This window comes from Poecile atricapillus, chromosome 20, assembly GCF_030490865.1.
Source record: "Poecile atricapillus isolate bPoeAtr1 chromosome 20, bPoeAtr1.hap1, whole genome shotgun sequence".
In the NCBI taxonomy this organism is placed as follows: Eukaryota; Metazoa; Chordata; class Aves; order Passeriformes; family Paridae; genus Poecile; species Poecile atricapillus.
This window is the reverse complement of record NC_081268.1, coordinates 9,248,560-9,264,709: the sequence shown is the minus strand read 5'-3', so window position 1 is coordinate 9,264,709 and position 16,150 is coordinate 9,248,560. Positions and strand designations below refer to the sequence as shown.

Below are 16,150 nucleotides of genomic sequence, written 5' to 3'. Positions count from 1 at the left end.
TGGAGTATTGGGACATGTCCCAGTGTCACTGCCAGGACCCTGGGAGGGGCTGGGCAGCACATGGGACATGTCCCAATGTCACTGCCAGGACCCTGGGAGGGGCTGGGCAGCAGAGGACACTGAGCAGATGGAATTCCTATTTATACACGGGTTTTTTCCAAGACTTGCAGTGTCCCTGACCTCCCGACCTCGCTGCTGTCCCTCAGACATTCCTGGGCTGCTTGCTGGAGCTTTTGGATGAAGCAACCAACCTGGGGATGGAGGCACCTCCCAGGGGGGATGAAGGCATCCAAAGAACCCAAGGGTGCTGAGGACACCGGGCCCCAGCTCCAGGAACCTCCACTCCTTTATTTTTATTAACACACCCAGCACCCAGGCAGGTCCCCGAGGAGATGGGGCACGTCCTGGTGCCTGGGCAAGGTGTCACCTTCATGGGTGGGTCAGGGACACGAGGGCTGTGAGCGCCCAGGGCGTGAGGCTGAGCTCAGGGAGGCATTTCCTCGATTCTTGAACAGATTCTTTAAGCCCCAGACAAAAGCAGAAGTCTGTGGCCATGTGCAATCCCATCTCTTCCTGCTTTCAAGGACAGCAGCTCCACCAACCTGGCCAGGCAGGACCCCAAGGAAAGCATCCCAGGGTGGTCCCCAAGCAATGTCAGCTTGGGAGCAGCCCCACCTGAGGTGCAGCTGCCTCTGAGGGAGGGAGGGAGGGGAAGGATCCCCTGCAGAAGCCACAGCCACAAATCCCATCCCTTTAGCCAGGCAGGAGCCACGTGGCTGCTGCAGATCAGACTCGGAGCCACCTCTGGGCTCAGGGACACCTGGCAGGGGTTTCCTGTTCTTCCCTAGGGATTTGCCCAGCTGGGAGCATCACTCACACCCAGGAGCAGGAGGACACTGCCTGGCACTTCACTCAGGGCTCTCTGAGGGGTCCCTGAGCTCCTGGCATCGAGCACAGCCCTCCAAAGCCTTCTTACCCTGCTGGCTCCGTGTGCTGCTGCCGTGGGCTGGGAAAGAACCACCCACAGTTCACAACCCCCAGGGATGGGCTGGAGCAGGGGCACAGGGCCATGTTCCACCCAGGACAGGGCGAGGGGATGTGGGAAGGAGGTGGATTTGGGGGATGCAGCCCTTACCTTGCGGTGCAGCAGCTGGGCCTGCGGGCCCCCGGTGCCCTCGATCTCATAGCGGACGCTGTTGAAGAGAGCTACTCCAAACTGCTCCTTGTAGCAGCGGCAGAACTCGCCCAGCACCTTCCCTGTCTTCTCTGCAACGGGACAGCAGAGCCACGTTAGGAACAGGCTGGGTTTGGGGTCTGGAACCCCTCAGAACCCACCCAGACCCCTCCCCAGTCACCCTCCCGCCTGCTGGAACAGCCCTTGGTGCAGGGACCAAGGCAGAACCTGCTGCTTCCTGCCCTCCCCGTGCAGCCCAGGGCCCGATTCTGGGTCAGGATGATCTCTTTTTTTGGCCTTTCACACTAATTTCATGGATTCCTCTCCCCGGCAGGAAATTCCTGACATTGAGCCGATTCCGGCGGTGCCGAGGCTTCCTGTGCCTTGTGCAGCTCCTGGTCCTGCTCTGGCTGCCTCAGCTGGCTGAGATTGGGGGCAGCCCCCCATTCCCCAGCCCAAACATCACTCACACCCCCCTGACCCCCCTGGAAGGACCCCACAAGGGCCACCCCACAAAGCTCGTGCTGCAGCAGGGTTGGGATCAGGGTGGAGGGCGAGGGCAAAGCACAGCCTGGACCCCCCACACTCACCCATGGGAGGCAGGGACCCCCACCAGGACCCCAAACTCCAGTCTGGGATGAGTCCAAGGTGCTGGGAGAGCCTGAGCTGCCAGGTACCCCCCAGCACCCCACACTGGAGGAGATCCCCTCCACCATCCCACAGGAAGCCCCTTCCCCAGCAGCCCCTCAATGCAGGGGCTGGGGGTGCATTGCAAACCCACCCCCAGCAGCAGGGACGGGGCTTTTCCAGCCCCAAAGTGGCCAGAGGAGCCCCCTGGGGACCCTGACCCACTCAGCCCCCTCCCCACCCCTGCTCCAAACCCCACATGCAGATCCCACACCCAAACCCCATCCTGAGCATCCCAAGGCTGGAGAAACAACTCCCCCCCGAGCTGCTTTTGGCACACAGGGCCTCGACTTTGAACTCCCCAGTCAACTTTGCCCCAGAGCCTGTGAAAAATGAAGAATTTGAGTCTCCTCCAACAATTTCTGACAGCTCAGAGCGCTGGCGATGGGCGCGGGGAGGACGGATCCTGGCTCTGCGTCCCAGTGCTGGAGTCAGCATGATGCTGGGGGCACGAACCCAGACAGAACAGCCCCCACAGCCTGGCAGCAGCCAAAAAACCTCCAGCAGGAGCCAAAAATCTCCAGCAAGAGCCCAAATCTCCATCAGGAGCCGGCCCAGAGCTGCGCTGGCAGCCAGGGCAGCACAAGGAGCAGCTCTGCTGTGGGGTGCTGCAAATCCTCATGGGATGAGTGGCTCCAGAGGAAAATGCTGCCCGAGGAGGGATAAACCCATCCCTGAGGAGATGGCAGCACTGCCAGCCATGGGAGCAAAGCACAGAGCAGCAGCACGCTGTGCCAGGGTGAAACCCCTGGAAAATGAACAAATTCCCAGCAAAGAACAAATGGCCCCAGCTCATCCAGACCCAGCAATTCCTCAGCCTGGATTTTGGCCTGCTCTCCTGGCGTCCATGCAGCACCTCTGTTGCAATTCCTGTCTCCCAAGCTGTGTGATTCTGGCCAGGGCTCTGGGCAGCCATGCAGACAGCTGAGATTTAAAAGGACATTTTGAGGTTTCATTTCCTTTCAGTCCATGGGAAAAAAGGAGCCCCCGGTCCCTGGGCAGGCGAGAGGGCTTAGTCACTCATTCTTCCCTGATTAACAGCAGGGCCAATTAGCAGGGTTTAAGTGAATGGAAAAGCAAAAGTCAATTATTTGCAGAGGTTGCAACAAGGCTTGCAGTCAAACATCCGAGGTGACTAAATGTCCCCAGGCTCAGCTGGACTCCCCGGGGTGCTGAGGGGATGCTGGGGGCCACTGGTGCTCCCTGCCTGGTAGCCCTGGTGGCAAGGCCAGGGCAGCAAGAGGGAGCTCTGGGGATCAGGAGGTGGCAAGGAGAGGAGTGCCAGGGATGAGCAGAGGGTGAGAAGCCCACGCTGGTGATGCCACAGGGTGTCCTGACCCCTCACACCCATACAGAGCTGGTGTGTCACACTCAGGAACTGCCTCAGCCGCCTGCTTGCTCCTTCATCAGGCTGAGAAAAGCCTCCCCGAAGTGCTGGGGACTGTGGAGAGCATTCCCTGGCAGCACAACGGAGCACTGAGGGCTACAGAGGGCATTCTGTGCTCCAACTCCACCACCAAAGCCACCCACGAGTGGCTGTCCCTCCATGAGGGAGAGGTCTGGGGACAGGGGACACAGCTCCCTAGATTGTCACCTGTCCTCAGACCCCTCAGCCGAGCCCCTCTGTCGTGGCAGAGGAGGGAAGGCACCCTGGGTGTGGGCTCAGACACCCACAGAGCACTTTGGCAAACAGCAGCACCCACGGGGACCTGCCAGGGATGGGATGGGATGGGATGGGATGGGTGTCCCCAGCCAGCCACCCACAGCGCTTTCCCAACACCCGTGTTTGCTCTGGGAGCTCTGTGCCGCGGCTCCCACACCCTGCCCCTGCCAGCACCCCGTCCCTGGCACACCCAGAGGGGCGGCAGGGCTGCCACAGGCCCTGCCACAGGCCCTGGCACGTCCTGCTGGCTCCTGGCAGGGGGAGGCCACCCTGGTGTTCCGAGAGCAGCGGCAGCAGCGGGGCCTGGCTGGGCAGGGTCCCCGTGCCAGCAGCACCTCTGGGCACAGAGCTGCTGGTGCCCGGCCTCTGCTGCCCTCCCTGAGCCAGGCACTCCTGGGGGCTCCAGCAGGACGGGGATGAGGGGGCTGCACAGCCCAGAGGGCACAGACAGGGCTCTGGGCATCCAAACCCTGAGCTGGGGGGGATGTGGGGCTGGGTGGGATGAGGGGCTGGGTGGGATGAGGGGCTGGGGGGGATGTGGGGATGGGGGGGATGAGGGGCTGGGTGGGATGAGGAGCTGGGTGGGATGTGGGGAGGGGTGGGATTTGGGGCTGGGTGGGATGAGAGGCTGGGTGGGATGAGGGGCAGGGTGGGATGAAGGGCTGGGTGAGATGAGGGGCTGGGTGGGATGAGGGGCTGGGTGGGATGAGGGCAGTGAGGACAGGGTTCAGCCAGGCCACAGCAGCTCCCAGCCACGCTCCAGCACTCCCTGCCAGGTCCCCAGGGCCCCCCACACCCTGCTGTGGGCACAGGCGAGGACACGAGGCTGGAGCAGGGCAGCACAGCTCTGTCCTTGTCCCGAGGAGCTGAGCCCGGGGCTCTGTGGCTGAAAGCAGCCGGGAGAGGAGCTCCTGTCCTGCCCATGCCTCTGACCGGCCGTGCCACCTCTGCTGTCACCGAGCCCGGGGTGACAGGCAGGGCACAGCCCTGGAGCAGTCGGTGCCCCAAGGGCAGGTGCAGCCCTCGAGTGCTCAGAGGTCACGGCCAGGCCAGCACAGCCTTGGCCTTGGTCCCTCTGAGCCAGGGCAGGAGGTGGATTTTGCCTTCAGGATTCCAAAGACAAACTGTCCAAGCTGGTCCAGCAGCCTGGACTGGCTGTGTCCTGCCCTTGGAAGCATCTCCAGCACCGTAATCAGCTCCTCACATGGAATCCTGGATTGGTCTGGGCTGGAAGGGACCTTAAATGTCATCTCCTTCCATCCTCTGCCATGGCAGGGACACCTCCCACCATCCCAGGCTGCTCCCAGCCCTGTCCAGCCTGGCCTTGGGCACTGCCAGGGATCCAGGGGCAGCCCCAGCTGCTCTGGGCACCCTGTGCCAGGGCCTGCCCACCCTGCCAGGGAACAATTCCTGCCCAAGATCCCATCCAGCCCTGCCCTCTGGCACTGGGAGCCATTCCCTGTGTCCTGTCCCTCCATCCCTTGTCCCCAGTCCCTCTCCTGCTCTCCTGGAGCCCCTTTGGGCCCTGGAAAGGGCTCTGAGCTCTCCCTGGAGCCTTCTCTTCTCCAGGTGAGCACCCCCAGCTCTCCCAGCCTGGCTCCAGGGGAGCTCCAGCCCTGGAGCAGCTCCGTGGCCTCCTCTGGGTCTCTCCAACACAGACCCACCCCGAGGCAGCCGCCAGCTCTGATCCCGTAAGAGCAGAGCCAGAAAACAATCCATGAGCTGCAGGCCTGCCCCAGAGCTCTGATCACCTGCAGCCCAGCCTTGACCTTGTTTCTCCCTCCAGCTGCTGCATTTGCTGCCTGCAGGTTTTTCACCACGGTGGGGAGAGCAGAGCTCCAGGAACCCATCCCACAGCCCCAGGCTCACAGAGAGCCCTTCCAGCAGCAGAGCTCGTTTTCCCCATTGCCCTTGAGATCATGTGAAACTGGGAGTGCTGCTGTAAACAGCCCAGTCAGCAGATCCTGCCATGGGGGGGTCAGTCCTGCACAGGTTTGCTCCAAAATTTCCTTGTCCTTCCTCCACTTCTTCATTCTTGCCCAGCTCAACACATCCAGGGCTGCAGGGGTATCAGGGGATGCTGTGTGTCCCTGGTGGGACCCAGATGTGTCCCCAGGGCTGGGGGGCAGCTGCTCCCAAAGGCAGTGGGAGCAGAGCTCTGGGGCTGAGGGGCTGCAGCAGCCCTGGCACACCCATCAATGGGGAATCAGGAAATGCTTTGGGTTGGAAGGACCTTAAAACACCCAGTGCCACCTCCTGCCATGGGCAGGGACACCTCCCACCATCCCAGGCTGCTCCAAGCCCTGTCCAACCTGGCTTTGGACACTGCCAGGGGCAACCACAGCTTCTCTGGGCACCCTGTGCCTCACCTCCCTCACAGGGAACAATTCCTGCCCAATGATTTTCCCTTTACCTCATTTCCCTTCTTTCAGTTTGAAGCCATTCCCCCTTGTCCTGTCACCACCACAATTCCTGATCAAAGTCCCTCTCTGGCTTCCCTGTGGCCCCTTCAGACACTGGAGGGGCCTGTGAGGTCTCCACAGGACCTGTTCTTCTCCAGCACAACCCACACACGAGTGCTCACACCCCCCTCGGAGGGGCTGGAGGCCAGCAGCTGGCAAATCCCAGTGGGAACACTCATCTGCATCCTCCTCCGAGCCCACATTTGGCACTCACAGCCCTCACGTGTCCATCTGTCCGGGGGGTGAGGTGCCTTTGGAACCCCAGCCCTCCGCAGAAGGCCCCTGGGATGATGTGGAATCGTGGACTCATGGAATAACAGATTGGTTTGGGTTGGAAGGGACCTCAAAGCTCATCCCATTCCCCGCCACAGGCAGGAACACCTCCCACTATCCCAGGAGTGGAGCGGCAGCAGCGGCTGGAGCAGGGTGCCCAAACCCCTGTGGATGCCACAGCGATGCCTCACGCCAGGCAGGGAATTTTCCTCTCGCTCCAGAAAAAAATTAGGAAAAACAAAAAGGCCAAAGCAGCTCATTGAAGCAGAACCCCCAGGCTGGGGGGGGAGCAGGGCCTGGCCTGGCTCCTTTCCCAGCCCTGTGGGACAGCCAGACTCGGGCCAGCTCACCCCAGCCCCAAATTACTAATTTACTAATTACTAATTTAAGCTGGTAAATGATTAGCGAGCGGGGGCAGGCTGCAGGCTCCCAGCAGCCCCAGACAGGTGGCACTGACAGGGACACCCACCACGGTGGCATTGGCAGGGACAGCGATGGCCTGGGTGGCTCTTCCAGCAAGGGAAACAAAGGCACTGATGCCACTGGTTGTCCCCAGGTCACCCCTCTCCGTGGGGCTGCTCCAGCCCTCTCTGCTCCCTGGGCCAGGCACACCCAGGGGCTGTTCCCACTTTTCCTTGGCCATCCTCCCGTGTCCCACATCCCGGCATTATGCAGACAGGGTGTGTGGGCATCCCCCTGAGGGCACTGCACGGCCAGGATGGGGGCACAGGATGCCATGGATGAGGTGCCCAGGGCACCCCACGAGCCCTGAGCAGCACCCAGACACGAGGACCCATGGCCATGGGCTGTCCTGGCTCATCCCAGGCTCATCCCAGCGGGAATTTGGGAAAGACTGACAGCAGGAATGGCTCCAGGCGGGCTGGGCAGTAGCAGTGCAGTGACAGCCAGCACAAGGGACAGTGCCACTGCCCATGGGGCACAGGAATCCTGCAGAGCCAACGGGTGCACCCAAAGGGTTAAACCCCAGCCGGCAGTTTAGGGTTTCGGGAATTTGAATGTGAGCTCATTTCCAGCCAGAAACACAAACTCCTTCATATGGGCCTGACTCAGCCCGGCTGAGCATCCAGAGGAGATGCCAGCGCTGGGGGAAGTTGGGCACCAGTTCCTCACCCGGGGGCACTGGGACAGAGAGGGGGCTGGAGGAGGTTTTGTTCCTGCTAAAACCCAGGGCTGACCCAGCAGCTCTCCGTGTGTCCCCCTCTCAGACCAACCAGGAGAGGCTGGAACAGGGAAAGCAAAGTGGGGAGAGCAAAAACTGGGAGAGTTTCCCCTCTGACCTCCTTGAACCCAAGTGCAGCCTTCACACAAAGCCACCCAAACCCACCCCGGGGTGTTCCTGCTCCGGGCTGCTGTGGGGATTGGGATTGAACTGGAACAAGTGTGGAGCTGAGGCTGCTCTGATGCTCAGGGGAGCACAGGGGCACCGCCAGGCTCCAGCACCACTCCCAAATCCCTCGGGAATATTTTCAGAATTGAAAACATTGCCCGAAAGCAGCTCAGAAGGGCGGTGGGGGTGGAAAGGGAGCACATCGTGGCTCCCCCAGGCAGCAGCCGGGTCCCTGTGACTCAGCCGCGGTGGGAAGGGTGGGCTGAGCTGCAGGAAGGGATGAGGCAGCAGAGCCTCGCTGGAGAAACCAGCTGGGGCCAGGCCTGAACCGGTTCATCCTCTCTGGCCGTGCCTGAGCCGTGCCGGGCTCTGCCCCCGGATGAGTCAGAAGCGCCCGTGGTGCCAGCACAGCACTGGGGCACCCGCTGGGGACACGGCTCTGCAGAGGTGCCCCCATCCCCAGCACCAGCCGGGACCCCGGGGGTGCTCACAGGGCTCTGTGGACACCCTGGAGCACCCAGCCCCTCTCCCTGGATCACCCAGTCCTTCTCCCTGGAGCACCCAGCCCCTCTCCCTGGATCACCCAGTCCTTCTCCCTGGATCACCCAGCCCCTCTCCCTGGATCACCCAGCCCCTCTCCCTGGATCACCCAGCCCCTCTCCCTGGAGCACCCAGCCCCTCTTCCTGGAGCACCCAGCCCCTGCAGCACCCAGCCCCTCTCCCTGGAGCACCCAGCCCCTGGATCACCCAGCCCCTGGAGCACCCAGCCCCTGGAGCACCCAGCCCCTCTCCCTGGATCACCCAGCCCCTCTCCCTGGATCACCCAGCCCCTGGATCACCCAGCCCCTCTCCCTGGATCACCCAGCCCCTCTCCCCGGAGCACCCAGCCCCTCTCCCTGGAGCACCCAGCCCCTCTCCCTGGAGCACCCAGCCCTCTCCCTGGAGCACCCAGCCTCTCTCCCTGGATCACCCAGCCCCTCTCCCTGGAGCACCCAGCCCCTGGAGCACCCAGCCCCTCTCTCTGGATCACCCAGCCCCTCTCCCTGGAGCACCCAGCCCCTCTCCCTGGAGCACCCAGCCCCTCTCCCTGGAGCACCCAGCCCCTCTCCCAGCCCCTCGCCCTGCTCTCCCTCCCAGCCCAATCCAACCTGCCAGGACCCAGCCATGCTCCCACAGCCCTGCGAGGCTCCAGAGCCAGCCACGGGATCCACGGGGCTGAAAATGAAGCAGCGAGTTCCGCAGCAGCTCCTCAACCTCTAAACAGCTGAAAACCACTGCAAAAACCACTCTCAGGCAAGCTTTGGACACCTTCTGCTGCTTCTTTGGACACCGCTGCTCCTGCTCCCCAGTGCCAGGCGTGAGCTGGGCTCAGCCCCCTGCAGCAGCCCCTTGCCGAGGCTCGGGGTCACGTCCAGCCCGGCAGGACAGGGATTAGAGGCCGGCTACGTGCCCGAGGGTGTTTTCCCGTGGAGTGGATGCCGGTGTCCTGCTGCTTCCCGGGAACAAGGCAGAGCGGGGCTGCTGCGTGCGAGGAATGCGTCTGTGAATAACAAACAGCTCTGCCCTGAGCCTCCCTGCCCGAACAGCCGCCGAGGGACGGGGGAGGAGGAGATCCTTGCCCCCCATCCAAGCTGCAAGCCCCCTTTCCCCTTGGGGCAATGCTCCAAAGCCGTGGGGCAAGGGTGGGTTGAAGGCACCCGGCCCGGAGGGGCAGCAGGCACAGGGAGCAGGTTCAAGGCACCAGCAGAGGGGATTGCACTCCCAGGACTGCCAGGATCTGTCCCATGGATGTGGGAGGATGGAGCATCCATCCCTGGCTCAAGCTGAACACCAAACCCTGAGCTAGCCCACAGCCCTGAGCCGCAGCCACATCACCCCACACACCCCTCGTGCCCCTGGCTGCCCACCGGGCAGGGTGGAGAAGAGCTGCCACCCCTCTGGCTCTCCCCACAGCAGGGTGGCACCCAGCAGCAGCCCTGCCCAGATAAGGCCCGGCTCATCCCCCAGCACCGGCCGGGCAGCATTGCATCCCTCGGGAATGGCGCAATCCCGCCGTGCCCAGCACAGGCACCCACATCCTCCAGCCCCTCGGAGCTGGGGACAGGCAGCTCCAGCCCCTCGGAGCTGGGGACAGGCACCTCTAGCCCCTGGGAGCTGGGGACAGACACCTCCAGCCCCTGGGAGCTGGGGACAGACACCTCCAGCCCCTGGGAGCTGGGGACAGGCACCTCCAGCCCCTGGGAGCTGGGGACAGGCACCTCCAGCCCCTCGGAGCTGGGGACAGACAGCTCCAGCCCCTGGGAGCTGGGGACAGGCACCTCCAGCCCCTGGGAGCTGGGGACAGACACCTCCAGCCCCTCGGAGCTGGGGACAGGCACCTCCAGCCCCTCGGAGCTGGGGACAGGCACCTCCAGCCCCTGGGAGCTGGGGACAGGCACCTCCAGCCCCTCGGAGCTGGGGACAGGCAGCTCCAGCCCCTCGGAGCTGGGGACAGACACCTCCAGCCCCTCGGAGCTGGGGACAGACAGCTCCAGCCCCTCGGAGCTGGGGACAGGCAGCTCCAGCCCCTCGGAGCTGGGGACAGGCACCTCCAGCCCCTGGGAGCTGGGGACAGGCAGCTGAGGTCCCCACGGCAAAGGGGACAAAGGGGACAGAGCAAACCCGGGCATCTCCTGAGGGTGTGAGTGATCTGTGCTCCGGGATGTCCCAGCAGCTGCTTCCCTCCATCCCCAAGTGCCCCAGGGAGGGGAGCTGAGCCTGGCACACTGTCCCTGTGCCCAGCTGGACAGCGCCACTGGGAAACCCAATCCAGCCCCAGGGGAGGAGACCAAACAAAGATTTTTATGTGCATCTGAAAAAACAACCCAACCAAGAGGGATTTGAAGAAAACAGACCTGAAGCTGTCCTGGAGGTCTCTCCCCTGCTGCTGGGGAAGGTTCTGTGTCCAGCTCCTCTGTAGCCACCCCACAGGATGCTGAGCCACCACAATTTTGGGGTCTGGGAGCTGACTCACCCCAGCTTTGGGTGCAGGAAAACCTCTCAAGGGGCTGAGCAGAGCTGGCAGAAGGAGAAAGGAAGCCAGGACAAGTGTCCTGTGCCCCAGGAGCCAGCAGCACAGCGGGAGATGGGCGAGATCCTGCCCCAGGCCCTCTGTCACCTGCAGGGCAGTGTCCCATCCATCCTGCTGTGTGGGACTCCCCTGGGGGAGGGCTCCGAGTTCCCAAGAGGAATTCCAGAGAAATCCCTGCCAGGAAAGGGCAGGAGAGGACAAAGAAGTGCAGGAGGGCACGGAGAAGGGCTCTGTGCTCTACCAGAGCTGGGACCTGTGTCAAATGTCACTGCTCTTTCCCTTTGAAAAGGGGGAAAAGGTGGAGTTTTATTCCTTCCTCCCTCGCTGGTCCAAGAGACTGGGAGGAAGCAACTAGCTGCTCTGCTCTGCCCCTTCCTCCCCTCCTGGCCCCGGGCTCCCCACGGAGCCACAGCAGGCACGTCCAGGCATGGGACAAAGCTCTGGGGCCAGCCAGGGGCTCGGGAGGGGGCACAGCTCCTGCTTGGGGACCTCACCAGACGGGTTCTGGGGGCTGCAGCCCCAGCATGAGATGCCATCCCCCACAAATTGGGGGGTGGGAGCAGAGCTGGGTCCTGCAGGGGCACAGCAGGTCCTGGAGAGCTGGTCCTCATCAGCTGCCCATGGATAAACATCCCTGGATCCCTCCAGCCCTGCTTCCCGCTGGAAAGCTCCGAGACACAGGAGCCTGTCAGTCCCAGGAGGATGGGCTGGAGCTGCCGAGAGACACCCAGCCCCTCTCAGCCAGCCCCTGCAGTGATCTGGGGAGGAGGGGAGGCAAAGGCTTGGGAAATGCCAGCTCCTGGCTGTGTCCCTGCAATGGGTTTTGGGGTGTCTGATTCTGCTCTGGAGGGGTCCTGCTCTGGGGGTGCTTTTCTCTCCCTGGACTGGCCCGAGGGGAGCTCTGAGCTGCCATCCTGGCTCTGTTCCTCCTGTGCCCGTCCTGCCGCTCCCAGGCAGAGCAGGGATCCCCTCCCTGCGTGCCCCAGCTCGCTCCAGCCGAGGCCTCTGGCTAAACCCTGCCCGGGGGAGGCAGGGAAAGCCCTCCCCGAGGGAAGGCAGGCTGTGCCCGGGGGCTGAGCACAGCCAGGAGCGCCACGTGGGGAGGCCACCAGAGCCCTGGCCCCTGCCCCGACTCGCCGGCTCGGGGCTCGCCCCGTGCCCCGACACGACGGCTGCAGGTAAAGCCCCGGCTTGCCAGACCCAGCCCTCGCCGCTGGCAGGGAGCCCTGACATGCCAGGGGAGTTATTTATTTGGCGATGAAAGACGCACTTTTCATTGGGAGAAACCACTCCACTTCTGCTCGGAGCCTCCCTGCACGGCTCCCCCCGGGGCAGGGCGAGGGATTCAGCCTCAAGACCAACCCCAGAGCCCGGCAGCCTCCACCTCCCACACCGGCTGGAGCTGAGCTGTGGCCAAGGTGGGGAAATGAGAGTCACGCTTGGGGAAGCCACAGCGAACCTCCTGCTGCTGCCAGCAGCCTCGATCCCTGGGGCACACCACAGCCTGGTGCCTTCTGGTGTTTGCCAGGCACCTCTGGAGCCGGCCCTGCAGCCCAGCCCATCCCCATCCCATCCCATCCCATCCCATCCCATCCCATCCCATCCCATCCCATCCCATCCCATCCCATCCCATCCCATCCCACCCCAGGGATCAGGGATATGCAGACACTGATGCCCAACAAGGCTCTTGGAGCAGGAAGGCCCCAGGTCCGGCCCCAGGGATGAGGCTCGGTGTCACCTCTGCCACCTCTGCGTGGGCTGCTGCCTGTGGAAGTCCTACCCCGAAATTAGCAGCTGCTTCACTCCGTAATTAACGGGCTGGTGACTCCCCGGAGATGCCAGAGCAAGGTGTGAGCTCCCAGGGACCCTCCCTGTGTTTCCACCCACCCCCACATCCCTCTGGCCACGGAGACATCCCTGCTGCACCCCTGGGATGGCACCCAGGAGCTCCTGCTGCACCCCTGGGATGGCACCCAGGAGCTCCTGCTGCACCCCTGGGATGGCACCCAGGAGCTCCTGCTGCACCTCTGGGCTCAGGACCAGCAGCTCCACCCAGAGCCGGCAGCCACGCTTCACCTCAGCCCCCAGGAGAAGGGGTCCATGGGGTGCTCCAGGGAAGGAGAGATTCCAGCATGAGGGAAGGGCTTTATCCAGTCCCACGCTGAGAACACCCACTGCCCTGGACATGAGAGGATGCTCCAGGACACCCAGTGACATCCTGGTTTCCCATCCCTGCCACCCTCGTGTGCCCAGGTGCTGGTGCCCACGCTGGGCATCCTTGCACAAGGAGGATGAGCCAGTCCCTGCTCCAGCCCACAGAGCAGCTTGGGAGCAACTCCCAACCCACATCTGGGAGGAAGAGGAGGAGGAGAAGGGCAGCCGAAGGGTGTTGACAAACAAACTGGATGAGTCAGGCAGGAAGATGTCCAAACCAGGGTGGCAGGAGGAAGCACAGGTCAGAGAGACCCTGGAGAACGGAATGCAGGAGCTGCAGGCAGCTCTGCCAGCAGCTGTGGGTCACACCTGGCTGCCCTGACAGCCCCAGCATCCCCAGGAGCTGCCTCTGTGACTGCCTGGAGCCCTCCAGACACACCAGTGGGAGGAAAGACCCTGGTCCTGAGCCACCCGAGTCACACGTGTGTGGCTCGTGACTTCTGGGAGACACATGAGCCTCACACAGCCACCATCAAATGGGCTGGGACATTGTGGCCTCCACAGCCTGGGCACTGTGGGCATGGCAGAGCTTTTCCCACCTCTCTCCTGCCTTTTTCCCGTTCCCAAGAGGAGCACAGGGCTGGGCCAGGCTCTCCCCAGCAGCTCTGCTGGTCTAAGGGGCTGCAATCTCTGGAATCACTGCCAAACCCAAAGAGCTCCTTCCCTCCAGCAGCCAGGGGTCATGGTGGCCTAGACAGCAAATCCAAACCCCCCAAATTTGGGAGGACAACTGGCAAAAGCTGCTTGGAGAAGGGCTGGATCCTTCCTGGGGCAGCGGCAGTGGAGAACAGGCCGAGCTAGGCAGGAAAACCCGGAGTTTTCCCCGCCACGTTGCTTTGCATGCCTGACAGCAAGTCGTGCCTTGCCTGTTGGGTTCCAGCCCCTCCCAGCTCCGGGGGCTCCTCAGCCAGCCAGGAGCCCTGGCAGGAGCAGAGAGCTGCTCCAGGAACCCAGTTTGTCCCAGTCTCTCCCAGGGGGGTGTCCCAGTACAGGTGTGTGTCCCCCCTACTCACCCCTGCATGGCATGGGACGTGTCCCAGCCCAGTCTCCATAATCCTATCCCACAGGAATCCTTTTTTTCCTCGTCAAATCTTCTTCCCATGAAAACTTTTTGCCGTGAAAAGCCCTCTGCAGCCCCCAAGCACGGGTTAAATCCCACCCTGGGGTAACAGCTCAGTCCCTGCCAGGTTGCAGCCATGCAGCCTGGCCTTGCAAACACCCGATCCCTGACCCAGCAGAGACAATTCCTGCACGGGAAACCCAGCCAGGCTTCTCCTTGTTATTCTTCAGGATTAGGATCACAGGGGCTTGCACAGGGAGCTATCTGTGCACAGACAACCAGCAAGTTACAGACGAATTCTGGATGTGCTTTAGATCCAAACACGCCACAGGCAGCCCCGACCCGGCGCAGCCTCGCGGATCAGCCGGGCTGAGCTTTAACTAATGCAAGATGAAAACCCCAGAGCGAGTTCCAAGCTCTCCTTCAAAGCTCAGAAACCTGCTGGCGTCCTGCTGAGCCGCATACCACGTAAGCATTCCTGCCAGGATGGGGCCTGGCAGGGCGGATGGGCTGCACGGCGAGACACCGTGCCAGCCCCACGGCAGCTCCAGCGCTGCTCCGCCGGCAGCAGCGTTTTACCCAGAGCCCTTGGGGACAAAAGGACTTCAGAGCCACTCCCGTGCCTTTTTATGGCCGCGACAGAGCAGCGATACGGCGGAGCCACCTCCAAAACATCGGCGCTGCCCAGCCCCGGAGCTGCCGGCGAGACGCGCAAGGTCCGGACGGAGCCACCCTCGGCTGTGACACCGGCCCAGGCGCGGCTCCGCTGCTGCGGGGGTGGCTTCACCCAGCGGAGACGAGGTTTTGCCAGCCTGGGGAGCTGAAACCAAAGCTGGGGCATAGAAGGATTCGGAGGTCACGTCAGGAGCCCCGGGGAGCCCAGCTCCAGCATCACGAGTGACGCAAAGTGGCTTGGGGGAGCCCAGCATGGAGAATGAGGGGTGACCCCACTTACAGGGTCACCACAGACCCCAATGAGCAGCCCTGAGCCCCCAGCCACGGCTGACACGAGAGCCGTAACCCCGCGTTCCCAGCAGCTCTGGCCAGACATCCTGTGCCAGGGGCGAGGCTCAGCCCCAGACGGGCTCTCAATGGCCACATTGTCACCCTCGGCCGTCCCACGGCCCCGGCGGGGACACTGCTGTGCCCTGTCCAGAGGCAGCCGGGGCTGCAGCCAGTCCGTGCCTCCGCCCCAGAACCTTTTGGGGGGTTCCTAAGGATCTCCCAGCGCTGTAAAGGGGGATGAGCCTGCTCTGCCAGCCAGTCCCCGTGCTGACAGCGGTGTCCCTGCGCTGGACACGGCTTCCAGCATCCCCCGGAGCCCAGCTCCCCTCTGCCCTCCCCGCAGCCCGAGGGGTGTCCGACACAAACACCCCCGGCACAAGCCAGCCCTTCATTCGGGAGGCACACGGACACCTCAGGTACCGCCCCCCAAAACCCCCGAGCTGTGCCGAGGCAAAACCACGGGGAAACTAAAAATTAAAAAGTTTAAAGAGCGAGAGAGAAGCGATGAGAAGGCGTGGGAGTCCCGGGAAGACGGAGCGGGGGGGCTCCCAGAGGGAATGAAGGAGGGATGGGGAGATCCCGGTGGGGGTGAGCGGTTCGGGGGCGGGCCGGGGGCTCACCCGCGATGTGCTGGCGGCGACCCTCGTCCAGGTGCGTGGAGACCACATCTCCCATGGCGAGCGGAGCCGGGCCGGGCCGGGCAGCGGGAGGAGCGGCAGGAGGAGGAGGGAAAAGGGAGAAGGAGGAGGAGAAGGAGGAGGAAGGCTTCGCTTGGGGCGGCCCGGCAGAGCGGCGCCCCACGGCCCCCCCCGGCCACTCCTCCCGCACCGCCCCGCGTCCCGCCCGCCGCCCCCGGCCTCGGGGTGAGGCTGCGAGTGTCCCCCCGCAGGGTAATTAGCCACGCTAATTGCCGGCGGGGGGCACGGGCAGGATGCTGGAGGGGACCGTGCCCCCCCAGCCGGGAGCTGGGCAGTGCCCGGTGTCTCCCCCGCACTCCCAGCGGGAAAACCCAGCGGGAAAACCCAGCGGGAAAACCGGCTCCGTGCTGCTCCAGCCCCGGCATTGCGACACCCGGGCTCCGTCCTACCTGCGCCCACACCCCGCCGGCCCTGACCTCTGTGCCAAGCGGGAGAGCGGGCGTGGGAGCCGGAGGGCAGCGGGCACAGCCCCCCGTCCTCCCCAGCCCGTGGCAGA

At 63.5% G+C, this 16,150-nt stretch overlaps 1 protein-coding gene across 2 annotated transcripts in view; it reads right to left on the bottom strand.

The window, feature by feature from the left end:
• Window positions 1-15,826, bottom strand: part of LOC131586588 (protein Niban 2-like) — a 29,856-nt gene extending 14,030 nt beyond the window's left edge. Inside the window, exons 1-2 of one of the 2 annotated variants that reach the window (XM_058853579.1) lie at window positions 15,577-15,826; window positions 1,136-1,266 (exon numbers count right to left, since the gene is read on the bottom strand). In XM_058853579.1, the coding sequence (XP_058709562.1) occupies window positions 1,136-1,266; window positions 15,577-15,631 (186 nt within the window). In that variant the 5' untranslated portion in view covers window positions 15,632-15,826. The remainder of the gene's footprint in view (window positions 1-1,135; window positions 1,267-15,576) is intronic. The other variant, XM_058853578.1, reaches the window with a different exon arrangement.
• Window positions 15,827-16,150: the final 324 nt, after the last annotated feature.